Consider the following 26,533-nt stretch of genomic DNA (forward strand, 5'->3'; position numbering starts at 1 on the left):
AGGCAGGTGTACACATATCACACAGGTTTATAGACATCTCATACAATACAGATGAGGCAGGTGTACACACATCACACAGGTATACGATACATATGAGGCAGGTATGTACATATCACACAGGTATATAGACATCTCATACAATACAGATGAGGCAGGTGTATACATATCACACAGGTATACGATACATATGAGGCAGGTGTATACATATCACACAGGTATACGATACATATGAGGCAGGTGTATACATATCACACAGGTATACGATACATATGAGGCAGGTATGTACATATCACACAGGTATATAGACATCTCATACAATACAGATGAGGCAGGTATGTACATATCACACAGGTATACGATACATATGAGGCAGGAGGTGTACACACATCACACAGGTATACGATACATATGAGGCAGGTATGTACATATCACACAGGTATATACATATGAGGCAGGAGGTGTACACACATCACACAGGTATACGATACATATGAGGCAGGTATGTACATATCACACAGGTATATAGACATCTCATACAATACAGATGAGGCAGGTGTATACATATCACACAGGTATACGATACATATGAGGCAGGTATGTACATATCACACAGGTATATAGACATCTCATACAATACAGATGAGGCAGGTATGTACATATCACACAGGTATACGATACATATGAGGCAGGAGGTGTACACATATCACACAGGTATGCGATACATATGAGGCAGGAGGTGTACACACATCACACAGGTATACGATACATATGAGGCAGGTATGTACATATCACACAGGTATATAGACATCTCATACAATACAGATGAGGCAGGTGTATACATATCACACAGGTATACGATACATATGAGGCAGGTGTATACATATCACACAGGTATACGATACATATGAGGCAGGTGTATACATATCACACAGGTATACGATACATATGAGGCAGGTATGTACATATCACACAGGTATATAGACATCTCATACAATACAGATGAGGCAGGTATGTACATATCACACAGGTATACGATACATATGAGGCAGGAGGTGTACACACATCACACAGGTATACGATACATATGAGGCAGGTATGTACATATCACACAGGTATATAGACATCTCATACAATACAGATGAGGCAGGTGTATACATATCACACAGGTATACGATACATATGAGGCAGGTGTATACATATCACACAGGTATACGATACATATGAGGCAGGTGTATACATATCACACAGGTATACGATACATATGAGGCAGGTATGTACATATCACACAGGTATATAGACATCTCATACAATACAGATGAGGCAGGTATGTACATATCACACAGGTATACGATACATATGAGGCAGGTATGTACATATCACACAGGTATATAGACATCTCATACAATACAGATGAGGCAGGTATGTACATATCACACAGGTATACGATACATATGAGGCAGGAGGTGTACACACATCACACAGGTATACGATACATATGAGGCAGGAGGTGTACACACATCACACAGGTATACGATACATATGAGGCAGGTATGTACATATCACACAGGTATATAGACATCTCATACAATACAGATGAGGCAGGTGTATACATATCACACAGGTATACGATACATATGAGGCAGGTATGTACATATCACACAGGTATATAGACATCTCATACAATACAGATGAGGCAGGTATGTACATATCACACAGGTATACGATACATATGAGGCAGGAGGTGTACACACATCACACAGGTATACGATACATATGAGGCAGGTATGTACATATCACACAGGTATATAGACATCTCATACAATACAGATGAGGCAGGTGTATACATATCACACAGGTATACGATACATATGAGGCAGGTGTATACATATCACACAGGTATACGATACATATGAGGCAGGTATGTACATATCACACAGGTATATAGACATCTCATACAATACAGATGAGGCAGGTGTACACAAATCACACAGGTATACGATACATATGAGGCAGGTATATACACATCACACAGGTATATAGACATCTCATACAATACAGATGAGGCAGGTGTACACAAATCACACAGGTATACGATACATATGAGGCAGGTGTATACATATCACACAGGTATATAGACATCTCATACAATATAGATGAGGCAGGTGTATACATATCACACAGGTATACGATACATATGAGGCAGGTGTATACATATCACACAGGTATACGATACATATGAGGCAGGTATGTACATATCACACAGGTATACGATACATATGAGGCAGGTGTACACATATCACACAGGTATACGATACATATGAGGCAGGTCCAGGGCAGCTCTGACCTCCAGGCGCTCTGTCAGCTCCCTCTGCATGTCCTCATAGCGCCGGCTCATGTCCTGGTTCCTCTCCAGCAGGGCTTTCCCCAGCCGGGCCGCCAGCATCAGGTCCCTCTCCTTCTGGCGGATGACGGAGAGCAGCGCTGGGTCCTCCCCGGAGCCCTCGGTCTCCTCCTCCGGGTCCCCCTCTCCCTCTGCTGCCATCAGCACCAGCTCCTCGTCCAGCTCCAGGTGCCCACGCCCGGGCTCCGGCTGCTCCGGCCGCTCTGGGGAGGACGTAGAACGGCGGCTGGCAGGGAGCTCCATGGGGCGCTGTCCGGGCGTCTGGTGCTGAACCTGCGTGTGACTGGTGAGGATTATCTGCGTGCAGCGCTCTAGACTAGGTGGGCGCTATAAGGTGGTGCCGGCGCACGGCTCACATGCCCGCACTATACCATTGCGTGGGCTCAGTGCCTAGCACCCTCTGCCAGCAAAGCGCACCCCGAGCGGGGCCCAGACACTGGCCGAGCACAGGAGCCGGCAGCCGGCAGTGATTTATCACCAGGTACCCGGCTTCCTGAGCGCCGGTCTAGTGCCAGTGCTCAGCGGCTATAGCCGGGGCAGTGCCCCTGCCCCCTCCGCCCGCACCCCGGTATAATCAGTGACTGGGTGTCCGGCCGGGCAGGCCTCGGGCTGCGCTGCGCTCTCCTTTCCCTACAGCGCTGCGCTCCCCCGCACCCATCTCTGCAAGAGCCTGGCAGTGCGTGCGCAGCCCGTGACGTCACCGGCACCTGTTCTGCTCCCGCTGCTCATTGGCTCCGGAGGGTTGCGCGATCAGCTGTGCGGTGAGGCTGGCAGTGCGTGCTGTGCGCGCCCCTAGCGGCCGCTCTGCAGGCTACAGGTGCACGGGCTAAAGAGGAGGATGACTTCCTGTTCTCTCAATAACTATTTTTTGTTTAATAAATAAAGAATTATGAAGAGCAACTTGGAGGTGACGACAGCACTGATATACCTCACCTCCACTAAAAGTACCAGGAAAAATGTGTGCTGGTTCAGTATACCTTCAATTCTGAATAAATCTCCAACAGTGTCCCCAGCAAAGCCCCCCACACCCTCACACCTCCTCCTCCATGCTTCTTGGTGGGAACCAGGCATGTTCATTAGTTAATCTTTTCTGTGTCACACAAAGACATGATGGTTGGAACCAAAGATCTCAAATTTGGACTCATCAGACCAAAGCACAAATTTCCACTGGTCTAATGTCATTCCTTGTATTCTTTAGCCCAAACAAGTCTCTTGTGCTTGTTGCCTGTCCTTAGCTGTGGATTCCTAGCAGCTATGTTACCATGAAGGCTGCTCCTCTTACCAGTTGTTATAGAGATGTATCTGCTGCTAGAACTCTGTGTGGCAGTGACCTGGTCTCTAATCTGAGCTGCTGGTAACCTGAGATTTCTGAGGCTGGGGACTCAGATGAACCCATCCTCCGCATGAGAGGTGACTCCTGGTCTTCTTTTCCTGGGGCGGTCCTCCTCTGAGCCAGTTTATTTGTAGCGCTTGATGGTTTTTGCAACTGCACTTAAGGACACTTTCAAAATTTTCACAATTTTTCAGACTGACTGACCTTCATTCCTTATAGTAATGATAGCCACTTGTTTTTGTTTACTTAGCTGCTTTTTTCTAGCCATAATACAAATTCTAACAAAATATTCAGTAGGACTGTGTATCCACCTTCTGCACAACACAACTGGTGGTCCCAACCCCATTTGTAGGGCAAGAAATCTTACTTATTAAACCTGATAGAACACACCTGTGATGTGAAAACCTTTTCTGGTGACTACGTCTTGAAGCTCATCAAGAGTGTGCAAAGCGGTAATCAAAGCAAAAGGTGGTTACTTTGAAGAACCTAGAATATAAGGCCCCTTCCACACTTGTGAGTGTTGCCTGGATCTCCCGGCCCCAATGCTGCAAATAGGAACTGAATTGACATGCTGAGTTCAGTTCTGGTTTGCAGCGTTCCGGCCGGGAGATCCAGGCAACACTCGCTGCGAGTGTGATGCGAGTTTGTATCCAGCTAATCCAACATTTTCCCTACTGAGTACAAGTGTCCTATGCCCACCTGATCTGTTACAATGTGTCCTCAGCACATTGTAACAAATGTGTAGAAATGACAAGTCCTTGGGTCTTAAGAAGACCCGAGGCTGTCATGGCGACGGACCACCAGTCTCGGGGAACGATGATCCCAACCAAGCTGGCAGTGCCCATGTGCCACTAGCTGTTACATGCCACCCAAACATCGCTGCTGGTGTTACAGAAAACACCAGGTCTGTGCCCTCCATACACCCCCTGTCGCACATTGACGCACTCATGATTAATTATGGATGGCACAATATATACTGGGTGCACTGTATATATTAGTTGCCAAAGGTTAGAGGCTTAGAGTGGACTAGGGTATATATCTTAGGGTCAGTGGCTTGAGATTAGTGGCTCAGGCTTAGAGGACTATGGTTAGTTGCTTAGGGTTAGAGGTCCAGGTTGAATGGACTTGGGGTTAGTAGTCTAAAGTGTAAGGTTGAGGCCGCGGTCACACATACCGCTAGGCGTCCTTCATAACGCGGCGCTAGTGCACAGGGGGAGGTCCTTGGCCCGAACGTACATGTGTTTCCAGGGAAACGCATGCGATTAATAACCCGATCGCATGCGTTTCTCTGGAAACGCATATGGGATCGCCCCAAACTCCGCCCCCTGTGCTCTAGCGTCGCGTTAGCTAGCGGAACGTGTGAACGTGCCCTAAGGGTCTAGGATTAATGGGCTGTGATGACTGGGCTAGTGTTAGTGGCATAGGATTAGTAAACTAGAGTTAGTAGATTACAGTTAGCGGCCTAGGGTTAGTGGACTAAGGTTAATTAAGATTATTAAGATTAGTCAGTTTAGGTTTAGTACACTAGTGTAAGATGCTTACGGTTAGTGGATAACTTCAAGTTTCCTAAGGCTGCTTGCTGATGATGCATTTGCAATACAAACATTTTGGATAAAATGTGTCACCGAAAGAATGTGCACTTTGAAAGAAGCAACATTGTTTGCCTTAAATGATTATTTTATTTCCTTTAACAGATCCATACATGAGGTGAACTTTGTAGATACTTTTTAATAAAATGGTAAACCTATTGTAATATATTTTTCAGCTATTTTTTCACCATATTTATGTTGCTGTTTTATAGTTATAGAAAGCATGCATTACTAAATTCAGGGCTTAGTAAGGCCTCTTCCACACTAGCGTTGCGTTTCACGTCAGGGTGCAATGCGTGAAAAACTGACGTTTTTGGCTGCGTTTTTGTTCATTTTTCCTTGGAGTAATTAGCGTTTTTGCGTTTTTCACACGCGTGTTGTTAGCGTTTTTTTTGCGTTTTCGGCACATTTTTCACGCGCGAGTCAATGGGAGAATCGAGCATTTTTCAAAGGGACCATGGTTTGGGATTAAAATGGGTTATTTAATTGAAAAATAATGTCTTCTGATAAGTTGCAAACATCTGCGATCTATTCTTCACTGTTCCCCGTGTATATTATCTCCCGACAAGTTAGCAGATGTGAAGAACAGTGAAGAATAGAATAAAAACAGTGAACACAGTGAACACAGGATCATTTAAGAGAAAAACACAGTGCAGAACACAGTGCAGAATAGATTACAGATGTTCGGCACATCTGCTTACTTGTCGGGAGATACGCTCGGAACGGTGCGCCCAAAATAGCATGTGAAGAACAATATATATGTGTGTGAAGAACAAATTGCAGATGTTTAAATACATCTGCAATGTGTTCTTCACACATATATATTGTTCTTCACATGCTATTTTGCTCGCACCGTTCCGCGCGTATCTCCCGACAAGTAAGCAGATGTGCCGAACATCTGTAATCTATTCTGCACTGTGTTCTGCACTGTGTTTTTCTCTTAAATGATCCTGTGTTCACTGTGTTCACTGTTTTTATTCTATTCTTCACTGTTCTTCATTGTGTTTTTTTAATTAAATGATCGTTCGCGAGCAGGGGAAATACTGTTATTCTGGTCACCTAGCAACCCTTACGTTTAAAACGCATTGCACTCGCATTGCACTTGCAATGTTCGCGAGTGCAATGCGTTTTTGATACGTCCCCATAGACTTGAATGGGGCGTGAAAAACGCGCGTGAAACACAAAAATAGAGCATGTTGCGATTTTGACGTGCGTGCAAACGAACGCAAGCACGCGCGTGAAAAACAACGCTAATGAAGAAAGAGCCATTGAATACAATGGGACAGAGTGCAATGCAAGTTCTGCGCGTCAAATGCACGCGCAGAAATCGCGCGTGAAAAACGCCAGTGTAGAAGGGGCTTAATTGCCAGTAAAAAAACTGGCATCATTAACCCCCTTACCATTACCCAGTACCCAACACCACCAGTGGTTCTAGGAAGATCCAGATACAGTGCAGTACCTGACCATCTATAAATGGTCTGGTACTGGAGCCGCTGCAGGCCGGTATAATTGAGTTGGGAAAATAAAAACAACAACAACATGGACTCTCCCATCCCACTAATGTCAGACTGTTGCTTCTTTATTGTGGCTAGTTATATAGATGGTCATGTACTATATTATACACAGAATCCTTGATGGTGGTGGATACTGTGGGTTAGTGTTATTCTATGGTTAGAGTAACTCCAATAATGGTGTGCATTGGGATTTTATATATGATCAAAATATATGATCTATGAATAGGAACTTCTTTTATCTAAGTTTATACATCATATTTAGGTTATTACTAAATAAGAAATGTGTTGGAATCACTATCTCCCACCATGACATCACACATGGCCGCCACCATTTATAGGGGAACCTGTCAGATGAAAGTGAAACCACTACGATATGTTTTCAAGCAGCGTAACACCTTCTAGATGATATTTACTACTGTCTCACTGTAAGCGGTGCTGACATGTTTGACTGGGGCACTTAAAATAACATCTACCAGGATGAAGGGCTGTGTGCAATTAAGCCTGAGGGGCTCCAGGATCCATTAACACCTATGGAGCCTGGAGCCCCTCAGGCTTATTTGCATACATTCTTTCATCCCGATGGTAGATGCCCTTTAAATGGTTAACACTGAGGACAAGTTACAGCTCCAATCATGGCTTGTAGTGGGTTTCTGCCTCATATTGCTGTAATTTTAGACGTTGCCATACACCATTAACAACGCTACACTGTAAGTGTACAATGCGTGTCGTTATAGGGGTTGCTATAATAATTAAATAAAATAAAAAAGTGACTCTTCTCAGCTCATTTGTACATGACTCATATTTTAGGTAACACTACAAAGCTTATTTCATAGTGTGCCCGAGGCAGTTTAGTGGGGTAACAGCTCTTGAAATGTATGTTGTGTTCTTTTTTCCTTCCTTTGTTTCCGCTTAAGGGTGATGCCACACATGGCGTTTAGAACCTGTTTTTGGTCTGTTTTTAAGAAGTCCGTTAAAAAACGCATGCCTTTTTGACAGGTTTTACCAAATATCTTAATTAAAACTGGTCAAAAATGGATGCGGTTAAAAAAAAAACGCATGCGGTTTTTAACAGACTGCTTAAAAACGGACCATTTTTTCTATTTTGGATGGATGAAACCTACGGCTACTCCCGCAGAAGACCTCATACACAGCAACATACAATAAAATATATAGTCATCTGGCATCAAAATATGGCAAAATAAATATTAAACACGGTTTCATTTGCTTTTCTAAACCATGTAATTATAATTTTCATATCAATTCATAAAAACTCCATAAATTTGGTTTAGTATTAATGTGGGATCTTAGTGATTGCACAGTCCCTCATACAGAGTATGTGAATTCTGCTTTGTTTCCTTGCCAAACACATTCAACAATGGGGAAGGAAGGAAATACCGATCTGAGATGCAGTAATGTGAACACACCCCTAGCACACACTCATAGACAAGTGTCTAGTGGCAGTTGGTGTGGATTCTAAATTACCCACTAGGGGGCGTGGGAGAGTGGAACCTAGAGGAAGTCTTGTGAGGCTGGAGAGGACATCTTGTGTGTGGGCAAACAAGCTTATCCGGAGCCACAGGCTGCAGAAGTAGTACGGAGCGGAGTGCGTGTCATGAGAGAGGTGGCCAGCAGCTGCGGTGTCACTAGAGAAGAACAGTAACTAGAAGCAGATAGTAACCGGTGCAGCGCGAACCGGGAGGAAGCGGCGACCAGGGCACCGCCCCGGAGGTGACGTCACACCACTCAAAGTTTGTTTGAATTTAATGGCGGTAAGGAGCGGGGTCCGGTGAGTGCGGTTATAGGACGCGATGCATGTTTGCTTTGTAGTGGTGGGGTGAGGTAAAGTGATGTGTCCGGGCACTGCCCAGTGTATCTGCCCTGTCAGCTGGGGGCTTGTCACATAATATACACGAGAATACACCAGGGTTCTACAGCTTCCTTGTATCCATCCGCGGGATGTGATGCATCTTGTGCTGCTGTCACCGGGCGGCGGATACAATTGTATCCAGTCTGTGCAGTGATACATTGTATTTACACATCAACAGTGACACACGGCGGATTAGTTCCCCTCACATTGCCAACCAATGACTACAGTGAGAGTCATAAATGTCATAATTTGCTAGTGTAACAAATCCTTGTTAGGTTTCACATTGTTACTTAGATTAAAATTAAGGGTTTGTTCACATAGAACAAATGTGACGTTTAATTTATAACAAAATAAAATCACCCAAACTAAGGTTGTTTTTGTTGTGGAGTGATTTGTGACATGCTATGGAGTGATAACCTGCAGCATATGATGACACGCAGGGGAGTGATAACCTGCAGCATATGATGACATGATGTGGAGTGATAACCTGCAGCATATGATGACATGCTGGGGAGTGATAACCTGCAGCATATGATGACATGCTGGGGAGTGATAACCTGCAGAATATAGTGACATGCTGGGGAGTGATAACCTGCAGCATATGATGACATGCTGGGGAGTGATAACCTGCAGCATATGATGACATGCTGGGGAGTGATAACCTGCAGCATATGATGACATGCTGTGGAGTGATAACCTGCAGCATATGATGACATGCTGTGGAGTGATAACCTGCAGCATATGATGACATGCTGTGGAGTGATAACCTGCAGCATATGATGGCATGCTGGAGAGTGATAACCTGCAGCATATAGTGACATGTTGTGGAGTGATAACCTGCAGCATATGATGACATGCTGTGGAGTGATAACCTGCAGCATATAGTGACATGTTGTGGAGTGATAACCTGCAGCATATTGTGACATGTTGTGGAGTGATAACCTGCAGCATATGATGACATGCTGTGGAGTGATAACCTGCAGCATATGATGACATGCTGTGGAGTGATAACCTGCAGCATATGATGACATGCTGTGGAGTGATAACCTGCAGCATATGATGACATGTTGTGGAGTGATAACCTGCAGCATATAGTGACATGTTGTGGAGTGATAACCTGCAGCATATAGTGACATGCTGGGGAGTGATAACCTGCAGCATATAGTGACATGTTGTGGAGTGATAACCTGCAGCATATAGTGACATGTTGTGGAGTGATAACCTGCAGCATATAGTGACATGTTGTGGAGTGATAACCTGCAGCATATAGTGACATGCTGTGGAGTGATAACCTGCAGCATATAGTAACATGCTGTGGAGTGATAACCTGCAGCATATAGTAACATGCTGTGGAGTGATAACCTGCAGCATATAGTGACATGCTGTGGAGTGATAACCTGCAGCATATAGTGACATGCTGGAGAGTGATAACCTGCAGCATATAGTAACATGCTGTGGAGTGATAACCTGCAGCATATGATATGCTGTGGAGTGATAACCTGCAGCATATGATATGCTGTGGAGTGATAACCTGCAGCATATAGTGACATGCTGTGGAGTGATAACCTGCAGCATATAGTGACATGCTGGAGAGTGATAACCTGCAGCATATAGTAACATGCTGTGGAGTGATAACCTGCAGCATATGATATGCTGTGGAGTGATAACCTGCAGCATATGATATGCTGTGGAGTGATAACCTGCAGCATATAGTGACATGCTATGGAGTGATAACCTGCAGCATATGGTGACATGCTATGGAGTGATAACCTGCAGCATATAGTGACATGCTATGGAGTGATAACCTGCAGCATATGATGACACGCAGGGGAGTGATAACCTGCAGCATATGATGACATGCTGGGGAGTGATAACCTGCAGCATATAGTGACATGCTGGGGAGTGATAACCTGCAGCATATGATGACATGCTGGGGAGTGATAACCTGCAGCATATGATGACATGCTGGGGAGTGATAACCTGCAGCATATAGTAACATGCTGTGGAGTGATAACCTGCAGCATATAGTGACATGTTGTGGAGTGATAACCTGCAGCATATAGTGACATGTTGTGGAGTGATAACCTGCAGCATATAGTGACATGCTGTGGAGTGATAACCTGCAGCATATAGTGACATACTGTGGAGTGATAACCTGCAGCATATAGTGACATACTGTGGAGTGATAACCTGCAGCATATAGTGACATGCTGTGGAGTGATAACCTGCAGCATATAGTGACATGCTGTGGAGTGATAACCTGCAGCATATAGTGACATGCTGTGGAGTGATAACCTGCAGCATATGATGACATGCTGTGGAGTGATAACCTGCAGCATAAGATGACATGCTGTGAAATGATGACCTGCATCATATGATGACATGCTGGGGAGTGATAACCTGCAGCATATGATGACATGCTGGAGAGTGATAACCTGCAGCATATGATGACATGCTGGAGAGTGATAACCTGCAGCATATGATGACATGCTGGAGAGTGATAACCTGCAGCATATGATGACATGCTGGGGAGTGATAACCTGCAGCATATGATGGCATGCTGGAGAGTGATAACCTGCAGCATATAGTGACACGCAGGGGAGTGATAACCTGCAGCATATAGTGACACGCAGGGGAGTGATAACCTGCAGCATATAGTGACACGCAGGGGAGTGATAACCTGCAGCATATGATGGCATGCTGGAGAGTGATAACCTGCAGCATATGATGACATGCCGGGGAGTGATAGCCTGCATCATATAGTGACATGCTGTGGAGTGATAACCTGCAGCATATACTAAACTTCTGTGGAGTGATAACCTGCAGCATATGATGACATGCTCTGGAATGATAACCTGCAGCATATGATGACATGCTGTGGAGTGATAACCTGCAGCATATGATGACATGCTGTGGAGTGATAACCTGCAGCATATGATGACATGCTGGGGAGTGATAACCTGCAGCATATGATGATATGCAGGGGAGTGATAACCTGCAGCATATGATGACATGTTGTGGAGTGATAACCTGCAGCATATGATGACATGCTGTGGAGTGATAACCTGCAGCATATGATGACATGCTGTGGAGTGATAACCTGCAGCATATGATGACATGCCGGGAAGTGATAACCTGCAGCATATGATGACATGCTGTGGAGTGATAACCTGCAGCATATGATGACATGCTGTGGAGTGATAACCTGCAGCATTGACATGCTGTGGAGTGATAACCTTCAGCATATGATGACATGCTGTGGAGTGATAACCTTCAGCATATGATGAAATGTTGTGGAGTGATAACCTGCAGCATATGGTGACATGCTGTGGAATGATAACCTGCAGCATATGGTAACATGCTGTGGAGTGATAACCTGCAGCATAAGGTGACACCCTATAGATTGATAACCCAAATTATATACTTACATGCTGTGGAGTAATAATCTGCAGCGTATGATGACATAATAATAATCTTTATTTATATAGCGCCATCATAATCCGTAGTGTTTTACAAATCATAGGGGACATATACAAATATAATGTTACATTAGCCAAACAGTAATGGCATAGATCAGTGATGGCGAACCTTTTAGAGACCGAGTGCCCAAAATGCAAACCAGACCCACTTATTAATTGCAAAGTGCCAACACAGCAATTCTAGCATTAAATTATTAAAATCTTCTTGCTCCGTGCTGTACAGCTATATACAGCTTTCAACGGTCCAGAGGACACCAATATCGTTAACAAAAGGTTGGAAAATTCAGATTGCCATTGGAACTTCCCTTGACAACCCAATGAACAGGAAGAATTGTGCGGGCAAGAGCAGGAGCTTTAATGGCTCCAATGATAATCTGACCCTGTCCACACCTTCTCTTCCTGCAGTCCCAGATAGACCCAGAGTGGTTCACGTCCTGGGCTACCTGGTTCTGCAGGAGGATCCCTCAAGTTCTGTGCTGGGGCAACAGCCTGAGTGCCCACTGAGAGGGCTCAAAGTGCCACCTCTGGCACCCGTGCCATAGGTTCGCCAACACTGGCATAGATTATCAGGCGGCGGAGCCGAGAGGCACTTGGGTGACCTAGACCGGAGAGCCTCCGGTTCATTTGAATATTTTTATAAAATCTTTTTTATGATAGTCTGTTTGTTCCCGGACATACCACAAGTATACCCTAGACCAGTGGTGGCGAACCTATGGCACGGGTGCCAGAGGCGGCACTCAGAGCCCTTTCTGTGGGCACCCGGGCCATCACCCCAGAATGAAGTTCACCAGACAGGACTCAAAGAACCTTCCTGGAGAATCTTCCTACAATGATAGGTGAATTTGCCCTCCTCCTTTCAACTGTTTTGGTGTCCTTAGGAGGCTGAACGATTGAAAATTGTCAAAGAAAAGGAGAAAAAAATTACTGCTTAAATTGCTGTGCTGGCACCTTGCAATAAATAAGTGGCTTTAAGTTGAAGTTTGGGCACTCCAGCTCTAAAAAGTTAGCCATCACTGCCCTAGACAAAAGAACGAGCATAAAAGTTTAGGATATTTACCATCAGTAAATCTGTAGTGCTCACCCAACACAGACGATACACTTCATGTGACTGTTTCATTTCTGCTTTCTAATACTTATTACATGCTGCATGCTTCTCCAGATGATGAAAGCTGCTAGTCTGTATATATCCTGTATGACCACTCTGCAGTATTCAGTGTATTTACTTGCAGGAATTTCAATGGATCTCCTGCTGAATTACTTAATGACAGAACACAAGGGTTCATGCAAGTTGTGAGCTGCATAAATATGATTTAACTTCAGGGCAGATACAGAGAGAGAGTAGTCTCCGCCCACTTCACTTCTTCTGCACAACATTGGAAAGAAAAGGACAAGAAGCCCAATATTTGCATCACTTTATTTCAAAGGCAGAATCACATTGACACGTTTATTAAAATTATTACAACACTCCAATGACACTTTAAAATTAGCTTTTATTTGTGATGTATATTTCATCTCTCTTCTGTTTTTCTCACCTGCAAAAAAAATAAATCCTGACTGAGTAATATCATTTCTTTTTCCAGAAATGTTGAAATTCAAGGTTGGAATCCGTGGTGGAACAGACAGCCTGTCTTCAGAGCCTCTCACCAGCAGAGCCACACGACTTCATCACTTTTTCCAGGTAGTAGCTTATAATATTTTAGAGAGCTGCCCTACACTGGGGGTTGAGATGCTGCATTCACTAGATAGGGGACAGCAACTTATTTTTATACTGTAATCAAAATAAATATAATGCAGATAAAGATGATGAGTCCAAATAGAAACAAGAATATAGCGTGTAACATAAATGTTAGTGCTTCTAAATTTTAAATGGGTTGTCCAACTAATTTTTTAAAAATTTTGAATTAAGGCTGCAAATAGTATGAAAAACTAAAAAAAAGTTTAAAGGAAATCAGCCACTTAAGGATCCGTGTAAGGACACTCACCTGCGCTCCTCTTCATCTTGATCCCGGCTGTGTTGCTAAGCCTGACACGCCGGGATCACCTAAAAAAGAAACTTATAATTAGCAGCCAGGAGCGCAGGGATGAGATGTCCGGCACACTGGCACACTGTCCGGCACACTCCTTTTATGTAAAAGAAAAAACATTCGATAGGGGGGGGGGGGGCGGCGCAGGGGAACACAGGCGAGAAAGTCCAAAAACACCTAAAGATTCAACAGAAGAAAGAAGTATATTGTTCACCGCATCAACGTCCTTGCCCGCTCTTTATTAGCGCACATCAAGCGCCAAGAGTGAAGTTAGATTAGACAGTACCTTTCTTGATGGAAAAAGGTGTGCTCGTATTCCACGCTCTCACTCGGCTTTCTTCCGGTCTTGCTGAACGAAAACTCTGGATCGTTGTTTGTTACCGGTGCGTGGGTAAAATCCTCCGACCAGGAACTGCTGCCACCGTGTGGTGTGTTCCACAAATTTCGCGGTCACTCCGGTTCACTCGTCAAAAGGAAGAGAAGATAACACGCGATAGTGCAGACAACTTTTGTGGTAATTAAGTTGAAACATTTATTCAATATACTCACAGACAAAAGTTAAAATAAGGCCTTTAGTAATTTAAAAATGCACGTTCGGTTTTCCTTGCCCGACTCCGAGTTTCGCCTCCACGGCTTCTTCTGAAGCCCCGGAAGAAGCCGTGGAGGCAAAACTTGGAGTCGGGCGAGGAAAACCGAACGTGCATTTTTAAATTACTAAAGGCCTTATTTTAACTTTTGTCTGTGAGTATATTGAATAAATGTTTCAACTTAATTACCACAAAAGTTGTCTGCACTATCGCGTGTTATCTTCTCTTCCTTTTGACGAGTGAACCGGAGTGACCGCGAAATTTGTGGAACACACCACACGGTGGCAGCAGTTCCTGGTCGGAGGATTTTACCCATGCACCGGTAACAAACAACGATCCGGAGTTTTCGTCCAACAAGACCGGAAGAAAGCTGAGTGAGAGCGTGGAATACGAGCACACCTTTTTCCATCAAGAAAGGTACTGTCTAATCTAACGTCACTCTTGGCGCTTGATGTGCGCTAATAAAGAGCGGGCAAGGACGTTGATGCGGTGAACAATATACTTCTTTCTTCTAATAATGGACACCCCAGCACCTCCCTCTCCCATGCTGGAGAGGAGCGCAGGTGAGAATACTTAGATGGTTATTTGTTTTTTAAGCAGTTGATTTTATATTATGAAAAGTCTATGTCAGCACAATCAGTCAAATCTTTGCTGCTGATAGTTCTTGACAATGTCTTCTTGTAGTCTTTTTCTGTTCAAGTCCCCTCTTCAATGGTGGTCCCAACTGAGGCCAGTGATCGGCTTCACCAGTAACTTGAACAGAAATAGAGGGTCACTAGGACTTGACCGCAGCAGATGGATGTTGGCGGGAATTATGAATTTTGCAATATATTGCAATACAGTAGGATTGCCATATAGTGTATGAACTATAGGAGGTCTAAAGAAAATTGTCTAAAAAGGAGAAAAATGTTTAAATAAATATAAAAAATTAAAATAACCACCTTTACCTAAAACACGCATATAAATAAAACACAAAATTATAAACCCATGTCCTAAAATGAATGTAAAACCCCTCCAGGAGTCACAGAGGGAACCTTCCCTCCTATTGTCAAATAATCTCTTAGATGCACTGAACCATCTTACTGCGGTGACCACCCCTTCTGCCAGTTATTTTCCACCCAACTTTTGTATTACTGTAATAGAATCTTCTAGATGTGACCTTAAAACCTGAATAAAGTAGTTGTGGAATCTTGGAGTATATTCCTCCTTATAATAAACCTGATAGCAAAAAATGGCAAAACAACAATGTTTCCAGGCAGTATATTCATACTGTGGGTCATCTTATAACCATCCATAAGGAGGATGTTAATGCTTTAATTATTTAACAAGTCTTTCTTGTTTCTAGGGAAAATCATCATGTCAGTTCCCTTTGCAACAACTGTCTGCTCTAACCAGGGAAGGACTCCTGGATTCCTTATTTGTCCTCTTTGAAGAATGTAACAGTCCTGCATTAATGAAGATTAAACATGTGTCTAACTTTGTAAAGAAATGTAAGTTTGGTTCCATTTCTTTAGAAATACAGAGGCATGAATCAGAACAGTAAAGTTAGTCTTGTTCACCAATACCAACCAAACAGAACTTTTAAAAAGCTGTACCAGTGATATGTGACAGGGAACTGAGTTCAATAGTGGGGCTGTCAATGTAAATTGTATGGAGACAGTGGGGAGATTTAATAAAGTTTTAGAGAATGGACCAGTAACAATACCCTAGTGGGCCCTGATGTGAACTTAGAATTGGGCCCCCCATATACCTAACCTTCCCTGTGGCCCTATCCTGCACGTCAGTGCTGTAGCTACCAGGCGTGGGGGGGGGGGGGGTAGAGGAGTGGTTGCTCCAGGCCCATTGACCTTATGAGGCCTATTTAGTTCTAATAACAACCCCTCATGCCACTGGCAGCTTCAGTGCAACAGGGATCACTACTAGTAAAAGCATGGCAGAAAGGCAAAAGCTCACCGGCAGCTCAGCCACACAGGTCGGGGCCGGCTCCTCCCCCTGCACTCTGTAGCCCCGCCCCTCTCCCCATGGCCACCAGTGCAGAGCAGGAAGAGAATAGACAAGGTGTGCTGCTTCACCCTGGAGCTGATGTCCACCACTGCCTCCTGCTAAGACTAGCAAAGTGAGGTAAATTATACGCCAGCAATGCAAGGCAATGTGAAATGTAAATATACAGCAGGAGGCGAGACTGCCATTGCTTCTCTCCAGTTCATATCTTGCCCTCTGCATGTATGTATACATTTACAACATCCTGACGTATAAATACATGCAGCGAACAAGGAATGAGCTGGGCAGAAGTAATGGCAGCTACTCGCCAGAATGTCACCTCTTGTTGTATAATACATAAGAATAACTAAGCACCACCGAGTGATGACAGGGGTTTTCTAGCTTATCTTGGGATACAATCAAAAGCTGTAACCTGCTCTGGCTCCACACCTTTCAGGGTCTGCATCTTCCCTTGCCACTTCCAGTAGTAGTATGATCAAATGGTGCAGCAGACAAGTACACTGGAAATCCCCTTTAAAAGTACATTACATTACCCCCTCCACCAATAATATACTGTCCATGAATGGCTTTAATACCTGGGGCATGGGCTAGACTACAGCCCCTTTTATTGAGGCCACGTCCCTTTTTCAGACAAGGCAGAAAACCCTCAATAGATGTAGCACAAGGCATTTCAGGCTACTCAAATTTTAGCATAGACTAACTGATAAATCTCCCCGACGATTGTATTTGGTTTCATACAGTTATATGGGCAAATGGTTGGACAAAATTTATGAAGATCCCCTTTACATTTGTTTTTTAATCTATTCTAATATTTGAATATAAATGGTAATAACTCAGCACTACCTTAACTCCAACATTGAATCAAAACTAGCAATGAATGTGCTCAGGTTAATGGTTAGATACTATACATACACGTTATTTATAAACTATGATGGTTAAAATACAAATTACATCAAATAATACATCAAATTAAAATACAATATTGCACATACCATTACATATTGCAATATTGTATTTTAATTTGCTGTATTATTTGATGTAATTTATGCTGGATTCAGGCAATGAAGATTTTAAATATGTATTTTTTTCCCACCAGATTCTGAAACTATTGCGGAATTACGTGAGCTCCAACCGAGTGCTAAGGATTTTGATGTAAAGAATGTCGTAGGACGGGGCCACTTTGCAGATGTGCATGTTGTAAAAGAGAAGCTCACTGGAGATATATTTGCTATGAAAGTGATGAAGAAGAAAGCGCTTCTTGCAAAAGAACAGGTTCTTAGTAGTTATTTATCTTCTTTCTTTACAGGACTTTGGGGGTTACCAGGGACATTCACTACCTGCTCACTGCACAATTGCTGAGGGAGCAGAGAGAGTTTGAGACAGTGTAACAGTCGTCAATGCCTAGGGTAGCCTCTTGGGCTCATTAGCATAATTTTACAACACGATTTTAGAAGGAAGTAGGCCATGGATAGCAAATATAAGCGATTACCACGGTCTCAGTACCTGGATCTATGAGTAATCACCCCTGGTTTATCATACCTGTATTTGATGGTAGATTTTCTTTAACCTGCACTCAAGAGGTTATGCAACTGGTTTCCTTGGGACTTAACATCATTATATTTGGTGAATTACATTGATCTAGTCTACTGAGGAAGTACAATTGGAGATACACACACTTCCTCAGCAACATATCAAAAGGGGTGGGGGGTGGGGTGGGGTCCCTATGCATTTGCAGGAAATGTATGTTATATGAGAAAGACAATTGGACAGCTGAAAATTTATGAAGAATTGGGCATGCATTTTCATATCCCTTTAAATTGTTACATAATGTGAATACTGATATTTAACTATTTATTTTGCGTAGGTTTCTTTTTTTGAAGAAGAACGAAATATACTAAGTAATCATCATAGTCCATGGATACCTGCATTACAGTATGCCTTCCAGGATCGGGAGCACCTTTACTTAGTAAGTAACACCCCAAATCCATGTGAAACAATACTTGGACATGTCACATAAATATATCATTTAAAATATGAAGCAAAACTGTCAGCTGTAAGGAAGCATATTCAGGAGTGTAAGATGGACAACAGAGTTCCTTCAATTCCAATCCACCTGATGCCTATAATGTTAGAACTTTGACTATGCAGTTTGTCCATTATTATAATTTTGAACAGTTTTTTGCAATGTAATATGATGAATCGGCTCTGTGTGTTTCTTGCCCAAATTAACAGTTAGAAAACCTCTGCTTATTATACAAAATTTCCCAAAACTACATCATTTAACAAAAGAGCTCTGTAACATTGTGAACATTTTGCAGGTTATGCAGTACCAGCCAGGAGGAGACTTGCTGTCATTATTGAATCGCTATGATGAGCAGTTTGACGAAAGTATGGCCCAATTTTATCTGGCAGAAATAGTTCTTGCTATTCATAGCGTTCATAAGTTGGGATATGTACACAGGTGAGTAAAAGGGTGGGCAGGATTTTCTTTTAAAATATTTATGAATTGAAAGAGTTCCATAGGTTCCTAAATCATCCCACAAGTAATACTAGCATTGTGTATGGTACTTTATTAGCTTATCTTTTCTTTCACCAGGTACTGAAAAAAAACAGAATTTTCCATAAAATGGCAAATTACCTTAAAGGAAATCTACCATCAAAATTATGCATAGATAAACCAAAGACACTTACTCATATATCCAGGCACTGTGACTTTTTATATTTGCTATCCATGGCCTCCTTCCCTTTAAAATCGACTTTTATAATTATGCTTATGAGCTTGAAGGGCTCTGGTGGTGTTTCCTGAGCGCCTCAGTACTGTAGTTTTGCAGGCTGTTACAATGAACATAGCAGGTTTCCTCTTGCTGCACTTACTGCTGCTGCTACACAGGCAGAGGGAGAGAGCAGGGGGTTCAGTGAGACTTGTTATGGTCATTGTAACATCCTGTGAATCTGCAGCACTGAGGGGCTGGAGTCACATCCCAGAGCCTTTCATCTGGATCTATGAGTAAGTTTCTCTGGTTTATGATGCTTGATTTTGATGTGCTGTCCATTTTTTTTTTTTTTTTGGGGGGGGGGGGGGGGGGGACCATTGACTTCAAATCTGTGATCCACAGGCAAGAAAAAAAAAATCTGTGAATTCTGCAATTTTTTTTCTTATGGTCTGCACATTTGTGAAAATAGCCACATAAAGTATACAAAGTGAAAAAAACGCTAGTCTGAAAGAGCCCTAAGTACAGTAATTGAATTGCTATTTGGATTGCATATGCAATCACTTATCTATTCATATGGACCCATTAAAGGAAACCTACCACTGGTAATGGTAGGTATTAGCTGTAAACACTGGGCACCAGCTCAGGGTAAGCTGGTGCCAGAGCTTACCTTTGCTAGTGTTTTAAACCGCTATATCGCAGTTTAAACACATTTTGGTGAACAGACCCGAAGCAGCTTCGGCGCTGCGCGGTTTAAAACACTAGCAAAGGTAAGCTCCGGCAATAGCTCACCCTGAGCTGGTGCCCGGTGTTTACAGCTAATACCTACCATTAGCAGTGGTAGGTTTCCTTTAAGGGTTGTTTCCCTGCATAGTCTGATACTACAAGTTGTGACTTTATAGTGTGTAGGGACACCCCATTTACCCCACACAGGTAGGATCCAGTTTTTTTTTTTTTTTTTTATTTCATTACAAGCGAAGTACCTGCAATGGTTTAATATAAAACTGTGAGAAAATATACTCCAGAATTATTATATTATGGGAAATCCAATTATTTACTTAAACAAATATGTCAGGAGAGCTGACAGGGCCGCTTTTATACTTGTCACTTAGGATACACTGATAGGTTTTTATTTCAGTCTGATTTTTTTTTTCCATGGTTACCAATACTGAATATTTTTTCTGTTGCTATCTTTGTATGAAGTGACTGCAGATGTGTTAATAAAAAGTTCTTCATTACATATGATACAAAATGTCATTGTACATTTTGCTTTCAGTCTGCTGAAGACATGTACGCCTAAGCATATGTTTCAGTTTTTGAATCAAATCTGTTAAATAAAAGGAAAATGCTTTAATATAAGGCAAATTTTCAATATATTAGATATATGTGATGTTCCATAGCCAGTTTTTAGAAGATTGTTATTTGAATTGTATCTACTCGTGGCCCTAATTTTATACACGCTATCGAGTGAGCCAATGGATAAATTGTAAATATCTACTTTTAGCAGTATATATGAGGTTCATTCTTCTTTCACTCTAATAAATAGTGTTTTGAATTGACATTTATAGGGTGTACTAAGGCTATATTCACATGACCGTTGGGGGAACGTATATACAGTCACAAGCTTGTGTATATAAATCAACCATAGGCAGGCAACGGGCGCATGGAACTCTCAAACACTTCTATGAGTTGGCCTCAGTATATTGTTGTCCATGACCATAAGGTTGCTGTAAAGCTAATCTACATAGATAAACTATATCTTAAAGGGAAACATATAATTAAAGGGAATCTGTCATAAATTGGTCTAATAAACCACTACCAGTATGTCATTGTCAAGCAAATAAACACCTTCCATGTTTTTTATGGGTCAGTGTGAAGACAAAAATATGGAAAATCGGTTCTCACAGCCTCAGAACTCCCCCTGTGAAACTGTAATTTTACTGTAATTGACACCTCTGCATTCATGGATATTTTAACCAGCTTGAGTGGATGATTTCAATTGAGGGGCCCATCTGAAGTGGGGAGAGATTGACTTCAGTCCTCAACCCACCTCCCTAACCTTATGCCACCAATTTACATCTCTGTTCTGTGTTGAATTTCTAGGTGATGCCCCCACACTGGGCCAGACATGTGCTGGAAAGTGCTAATCTGCTTGACAACATACTGGTGGTGGTTTATTAGGTCAGTTTCTGCTAACAGGTTCCCTTTAAAAAAATGTCACTACATTATTGGGCCACTTCTTTTTAATATTTTTATTAATGACCTTAAAGAGGGTTTACACAGTCAGGTTTCAATCTTTGCAGATGATATTAAGCTCTGTAAAGCAATACCAAGGCGATAATATAATATTAAGGAGGGATTTGTGGAAGCTGGAGGAAGGGGCGGAAAAATGGCTGATGAGGTGTAATGTAGATAAATGTAAGGTTATGCGTTTGGTCCATTGAAACTGAAAGTACAATTATGTTCTAAACAGTCAATTACTTAGTAAGACAGCAGCTGAAAGAGACTTGGGGGTATTGGTGGGTGGTAAACTTAATTTTAGTGACCAGAGCCAGGCATCTGCTGCTAAAGCAATTAAAATATGGAATGTATCAAAATAGTAATAAATTCTCGTGGTAAGGCCCGACGAATTACTGGTCAGATCACACATGGAATAGTGTGTGGGCACCAGTGTATTAAAAGGACAATGTAGAACTAGAACAGGTGCAGAGGAGAGCAACCAAGATTATAAGGGAAATGGGGGGACTAGAATACATGTGACTAGAGCAGAATACCTAGGCCTAGAGGAGAGGCAGTTCTACCATCACTATAGACAGGGATTCTCTACTGTAAGAGCAGTGAGACTATGGATGCTCTCTCTGCTGCATGAGGTTATTATGGGGGACTCTATGTACATGTTCAACTTCTGACTTAAGGTTGGGGCAGCCATCTTGGATTTTTGTGTGACGGCCGTGGAGCTGAGTTTCTCTCCCTCTGCTCCCTGCACTGTAGCCCCGCCCCTCTGCTGTCCTGGACGGAGCTCGCTCACTGACTTCTGCTAGTGGTGAGAATTATGGCTCTTCTTAGTGAACTGGCTCATTAGCCTCTGCTCACTAAGAGCGGGCTCTTGTGGCTCCTGAACAGCTCCCTATTAAACATACAATAGGCAGCCGCAGGCAAGTCAGTCACCCCTCAGCAATACACTTTTAACCCCACTGTATTGCGTTAAAGGGGCCATGGTGTGCCGGTTAGGTGTGGGGTTAAGTGAGCCGGCTCCCGACGTTTGCGAACGACACAGCACTACTTCCTGCCAGCAGAAGCGTGAGTAAAACTACAAGCTACAGGCAAGTTCTTTATCTGGGGAGGCACAGTAGGAAGGCACAGCAGATCTATTGAGTAGCAGAGCTGACTGTCATTTTGTGTAATAGGCATTTCATGGATCTTATCTGATCTGTCTCAAATCTGCTTCTATGTGTCGGATACTAGTAAAATGTTCAGAAGCCAGATGAAAGTGTATATAAAGCTGTACCCTGTTAATCTAACCACATTGTCAGCACACAGCACTAGTGTCTGCTTAGAGAGACCCCACTCACATCCTGGAATTTTGAGTGATAGGAGCTAAAACAGCAATAAAACAATTGTGAAGTAAAGGGTTAAAAATGATCTTTATTTTCTTTACTTCACTAGGGGATTGAAATTTGGGATTTTTTTTCATGGGAAAGCCCCTTTAAAGGTTGGACTTTAGTTTTTCCAACCTTTAAAAATTGCTAGATAGTGTTCCTCTGATCACTGAAGTTATCTGCTCCACAGCTAGTAAATGATATAGGAAATCAAGTGTTTTGTTTTAACTTTGTGTGTATGGTATTTGTCATAATATGTTTTATTTAATAGAGATATCAAACCAGAGAATATTCTCATTGATCGAACTGGGCACATCAAACTTGTAGACTTTGGATCGGCAGCAAGACTGACATCAAATAAAGTGGTATGTTCATGAGTGTTCATAAAGGTAGAACTACCTGTAATCCTTATATCGCTGCCTTACAACAACCCTATTATTTGTATTTCAGATGAATGCACAGTTGCCTATTGGTACGCCAGATTATATGGCTCCAGAAGTGCTCATGGTGATGAATGGAGATGGTAAAGCCTCTTATGGTACAGAGTGCGACTGGTGGTCTCTTGGAATCATTGCCTATGAAATGTTTTACGGAAAATCTCCATTTACAGAGGGAACCACCACCAAAACATTTAACAACATCATGAATTTTCAGGTTATTAAATGTTTCTTTTGTACTGAAATGTGATTTAGAAGATTTCATCTTTTGCATCTACTTGTCTTTCAATTGTTTTTGCAGCGTTTTCTAAAGTTTCCAGATGAACCGAAAATTAGTAAAAATTTTCTGGATCTTATCCAAAGTTTACTGTGTGGACAAAGAGAGAGACTGACATATGAAGACTTGTGTTGTCATCCATTTTTTGCAAGCACTGACTGGGACAACATTCGTAATAGTAAGTCCAGCATGTTGTTCTAGGGGTTTTTACTGTCTTTCTTTACCTGCTGTTCTATGCAAAGGGTATTGCGGGACTAAGGGTGGGTCATCAACATTAGATCATCAGGGGTCTTAACAGGAACCTGTCACCAGGGACCTCATGTGACTTGTCTGTGCTGCAGACTGCTCAAATCTTGGCCCTCACCTTTGTGCTCCTGTACAGCTCTTCCTTTTCCCACTGATGTCAGATCACCAGGCCATGAGTGAATGAGCAGGAGGGAGGAGCTGTATAGGAGCACAAAGGTGGGCGCCAAGAGCTTAGCAGTCAGAAGCACAGACAAGTCATATGTTGTTTTTTGAAATGCATCCAGACTAAAGCCCAACCCCTGGGACTACACAGAAGATTCTGTCAGGGTGCAAGGTAAGTTATAACACACAATTATATTGTAAATAGCAAATGCTTAGAGAATGCAGAAAGGCATATTTCCAATGCAGCTGTAATGGGCTTTTGCAACCTGTCTTTAGTGAAAATGAGGCTCCCTTTAATATCAGCACATTCTGCCAGTCAGTAGAATCCACAGTGTACCACAACTGTATATATACAGTATATATATGTGTGTATATATATATATATATATATATATTTCATACAAAATCCAAAGCAGCAAAGCAAATGTACATATCAAACGCAGATAACATGTGCAACGCCATAATAGATCCAGGCAAAAAGGATCCTTTCACAAATTTGATGAAAAGGCAGCACAAACAAATAAAGTTGAAAAGCGGTGTTTTTTTAATCCATAGGTGGCAACCTTTCGGCTCTTACAAATAGAGAGCCTTTCTCAGTATTTCTAAGAGCCGAAATGTCGGCACCTACGGATTAAAAAAAAAAACACTGTTTTTCTACTATATTCGTTGCGTTTACAAGCACAACACTAATGCCTAGGTTTGGGCCTTGGCCATATCACACAAGCGTTTCAATGTCAATGCATATGAACGCTAACCAGCAACCTGTGTCTTGCATTAAAACAATGTAAGAAACCTGGTGCTGATTACTTATCCCATGCGTTTCCATGGTGACGCATATGCAATTGGCCTGAGGCCTTCCCCAGAATTCTAGCATTGCTAGCGCCACTTGTGTGCTTCTTTATTTGCTGCCATTGAATGCTCCACATGTGGCCTAGCATTCTAGTACTCTAACAGCTGAAGAGTCACTGGTTGTATACTAGGTAAATTACTATAAGTTACATCTGCAACATCCCCCACTGGGTCCTAACCTTTTTCTTGGGGCCTGGAGGGAGCCGAGGCCCAGTGTCTGGCTAGTGCGACCTAGGGCACGCTGATGTCACAGTGCTTGGTATGGGGACAGGAGGGCTGTCCTCCAGCAGGTGGTGTGTGCAAGAAATATGGAGGGAGAGGCTGATGTACTGGTTCTCCCTAGGGCAGTGGTGGCGAACCTATGGCACGGGTGCCAGAGGTGGCACTCAGAGCCCTTTCTGTGGGCACCCAGGCCTTCACCCCAACACAGAGTTTGCCAGCTAGGATTTAAGGCTTTCTCCTGTGATCCAATACAGCCCAGGACGCACCATGCTTAGCGCCATTTTAAAAGCAACACCTCCTTGGCTACAGGAGGAGCGAGAAGGTGTGGATAGAGATGGATTGTCATTGGAGCTCCTGCTCTGGGTCCCCTGATTGTTCCTCTTCAGGGGACCCTGGAGGGAAGCTACAATCCAAATTTCTCCATCATCTTTCTATTGTATTGGTGAACTCAGGACGCCAATACGATTAAAACCAGTGATACAGCAGGGATCAATAGGTTACTGCTTAAATTGTCATGTTGGCACTTTCCGACATATAAGTGGGTTTTGGCTGTAGATTGGGCACTCTGTCTCCAAAAGGTTCGCCATTACTGCCCTAGGGCAACCCCTGTGTGTCTATGAGATAAGTCCCTGGGTAATGGATGGGGAAGCTTGTGGTGGTAGACAGCCGAATCCAGGGATCAGAAGGAGGCAACGCTGTGCAAATAAACTCACGGCTTTCTAATGAACAACATGTAGCAGGCAACGGGCCTAAATGGTCAAACAGCAGATCTGGATTCTGTTACTGGAGTGGTCGTGGAGTGGTCCTCAGGAATAAAAATGCAGGCTGGAATAATTGAGATGGAGCTGTGTCCAAACTGTGGAAGCTGCAGTTCTAGATTACAGTCTCTTGACTCAGTTCCTGCTATTGGGTTCTGTGGCAGCAATAAAGGTGTGCTTCACACTCTATCTCATGTGGTCTGGACTGCTGACAGACTCTGAAGGACAGACTCCTGAAAAAGACCATGAGGTCGGGACAGATCAGCTAAGACTCGACTAAGACCATGTGCTCCCCCTGCACAGGGGTTTTATACTCCCCCTGGTCGGTTATAGCACCTCTCCAATCACTCTCCAGTTTACAATACAGCCACAGAATTGGATAACATCTTACACCCATTTAACTATTGCCTTTCCAGGCAGAGGCTACAGCTGCTATTACATAATCTCCCAGCGCTAGAAACTAGAGGGTTCATGACT

General features: G+C 42.9%; 2 protein-coding genes across 9 annotated transcripts in view; one reads left to right on the forward strand and one right to left on the reverse strand.

The window, feature by feature from the left end:
- Nucleotides 1–3,087, reverse strand: part of BICDL1 (BICD family like cargo adaptor 1) — a 44,620-nt gene extending 41,533 nt beyond the window's left edge. For both annotated transcript variants that reach the window (XR_011854876.1, XM_072146382.1), the window contains exon 1: nucleotides 2,345–3,087. Coding sequence is in view for 1 of the 2 variants with exons in the window: in XM_072146382.1 (XP_072002483.1) it covers nucleotides 2,345–2,644 (300 nt within the window). In the remaining variant the exon portion in view is untranslated. The remainder of the gene's footprint in view (nucleotides 1–2,344) is intronic.
- Nucleotides 3,088–8,421: 5,334 nt separating this feature from the next.
- CIT (citron rho-interacting serine/threonine kinase) overlaps nucleotides 8,422–26,533 on the forward strand; it is a 73,356-nt gene continuing 55,244 nt past the window's right edge. For 3 of the 7 annotated variants that reach the window (XM_072146412.1, XM_072146450.1, XM_072146458.1), the window contains exons 1-9: nucleotides 8,428–8,623; nucleotides 13,764–13,861; nucleotides 16,140–16,284; nucleotides 17,892–18,067; nucleotides 18,660–18,761; nucleotides 19,114–19,256; nucleotides 23,377–23,470; nucleotides 23,556–23,759; nucleotides 23,844–23,997. In XM_072146412.1, coding sequence (XP_072002513.1) covers nucleotides 13,766–13,861; nucleotides 16,140–16,284; nucleotides 17,892–18,067; nucleotides 18,660–18,761; nucleotides 19,114–19,256; nucleotides 23,377–23,470; nucleotides 23,556–23,759; nucleotides 23,844–23,997 — 1,114 coding nt within the window. In that variant the 5' untranslated portion in view covers nucleotides 8,428–8,623; nucleotides 13,764–13,765. Of the gene's footprint in view, nucleotides 8,624–13,763; nucleotides 13,862–16,139; nucleotides 16,285–17,891; nucleotides 18,068–18,659; nucleotides 18,762–19,113; nucleotides 19,257–23,376; nucleotides 23,471–23,555; nucleotides 23,760–23,843; nucleotides 23,998–26,533 lie in introns of all 7 variants that reach the window. The other 4 variants (XR_011854881.1, XM_072146441.1, XM_072146432.1 and 1 more) reach the window with 4 other exon arrangements.

This window comes from Engystomops pustulosus, chromosome 1, assembly GCF_040894005.1.
Source record: "Engystomops pustulosus chromosome 1, aEngPut4.maternal, whole genome shotgun sequence".
Taxonomy (NCBI): Eukaryota; Metazoa; Chordata; class Amphibia; order Anura; family Leptodactylidae; genus Engystomops; species Engystomops pustulosus.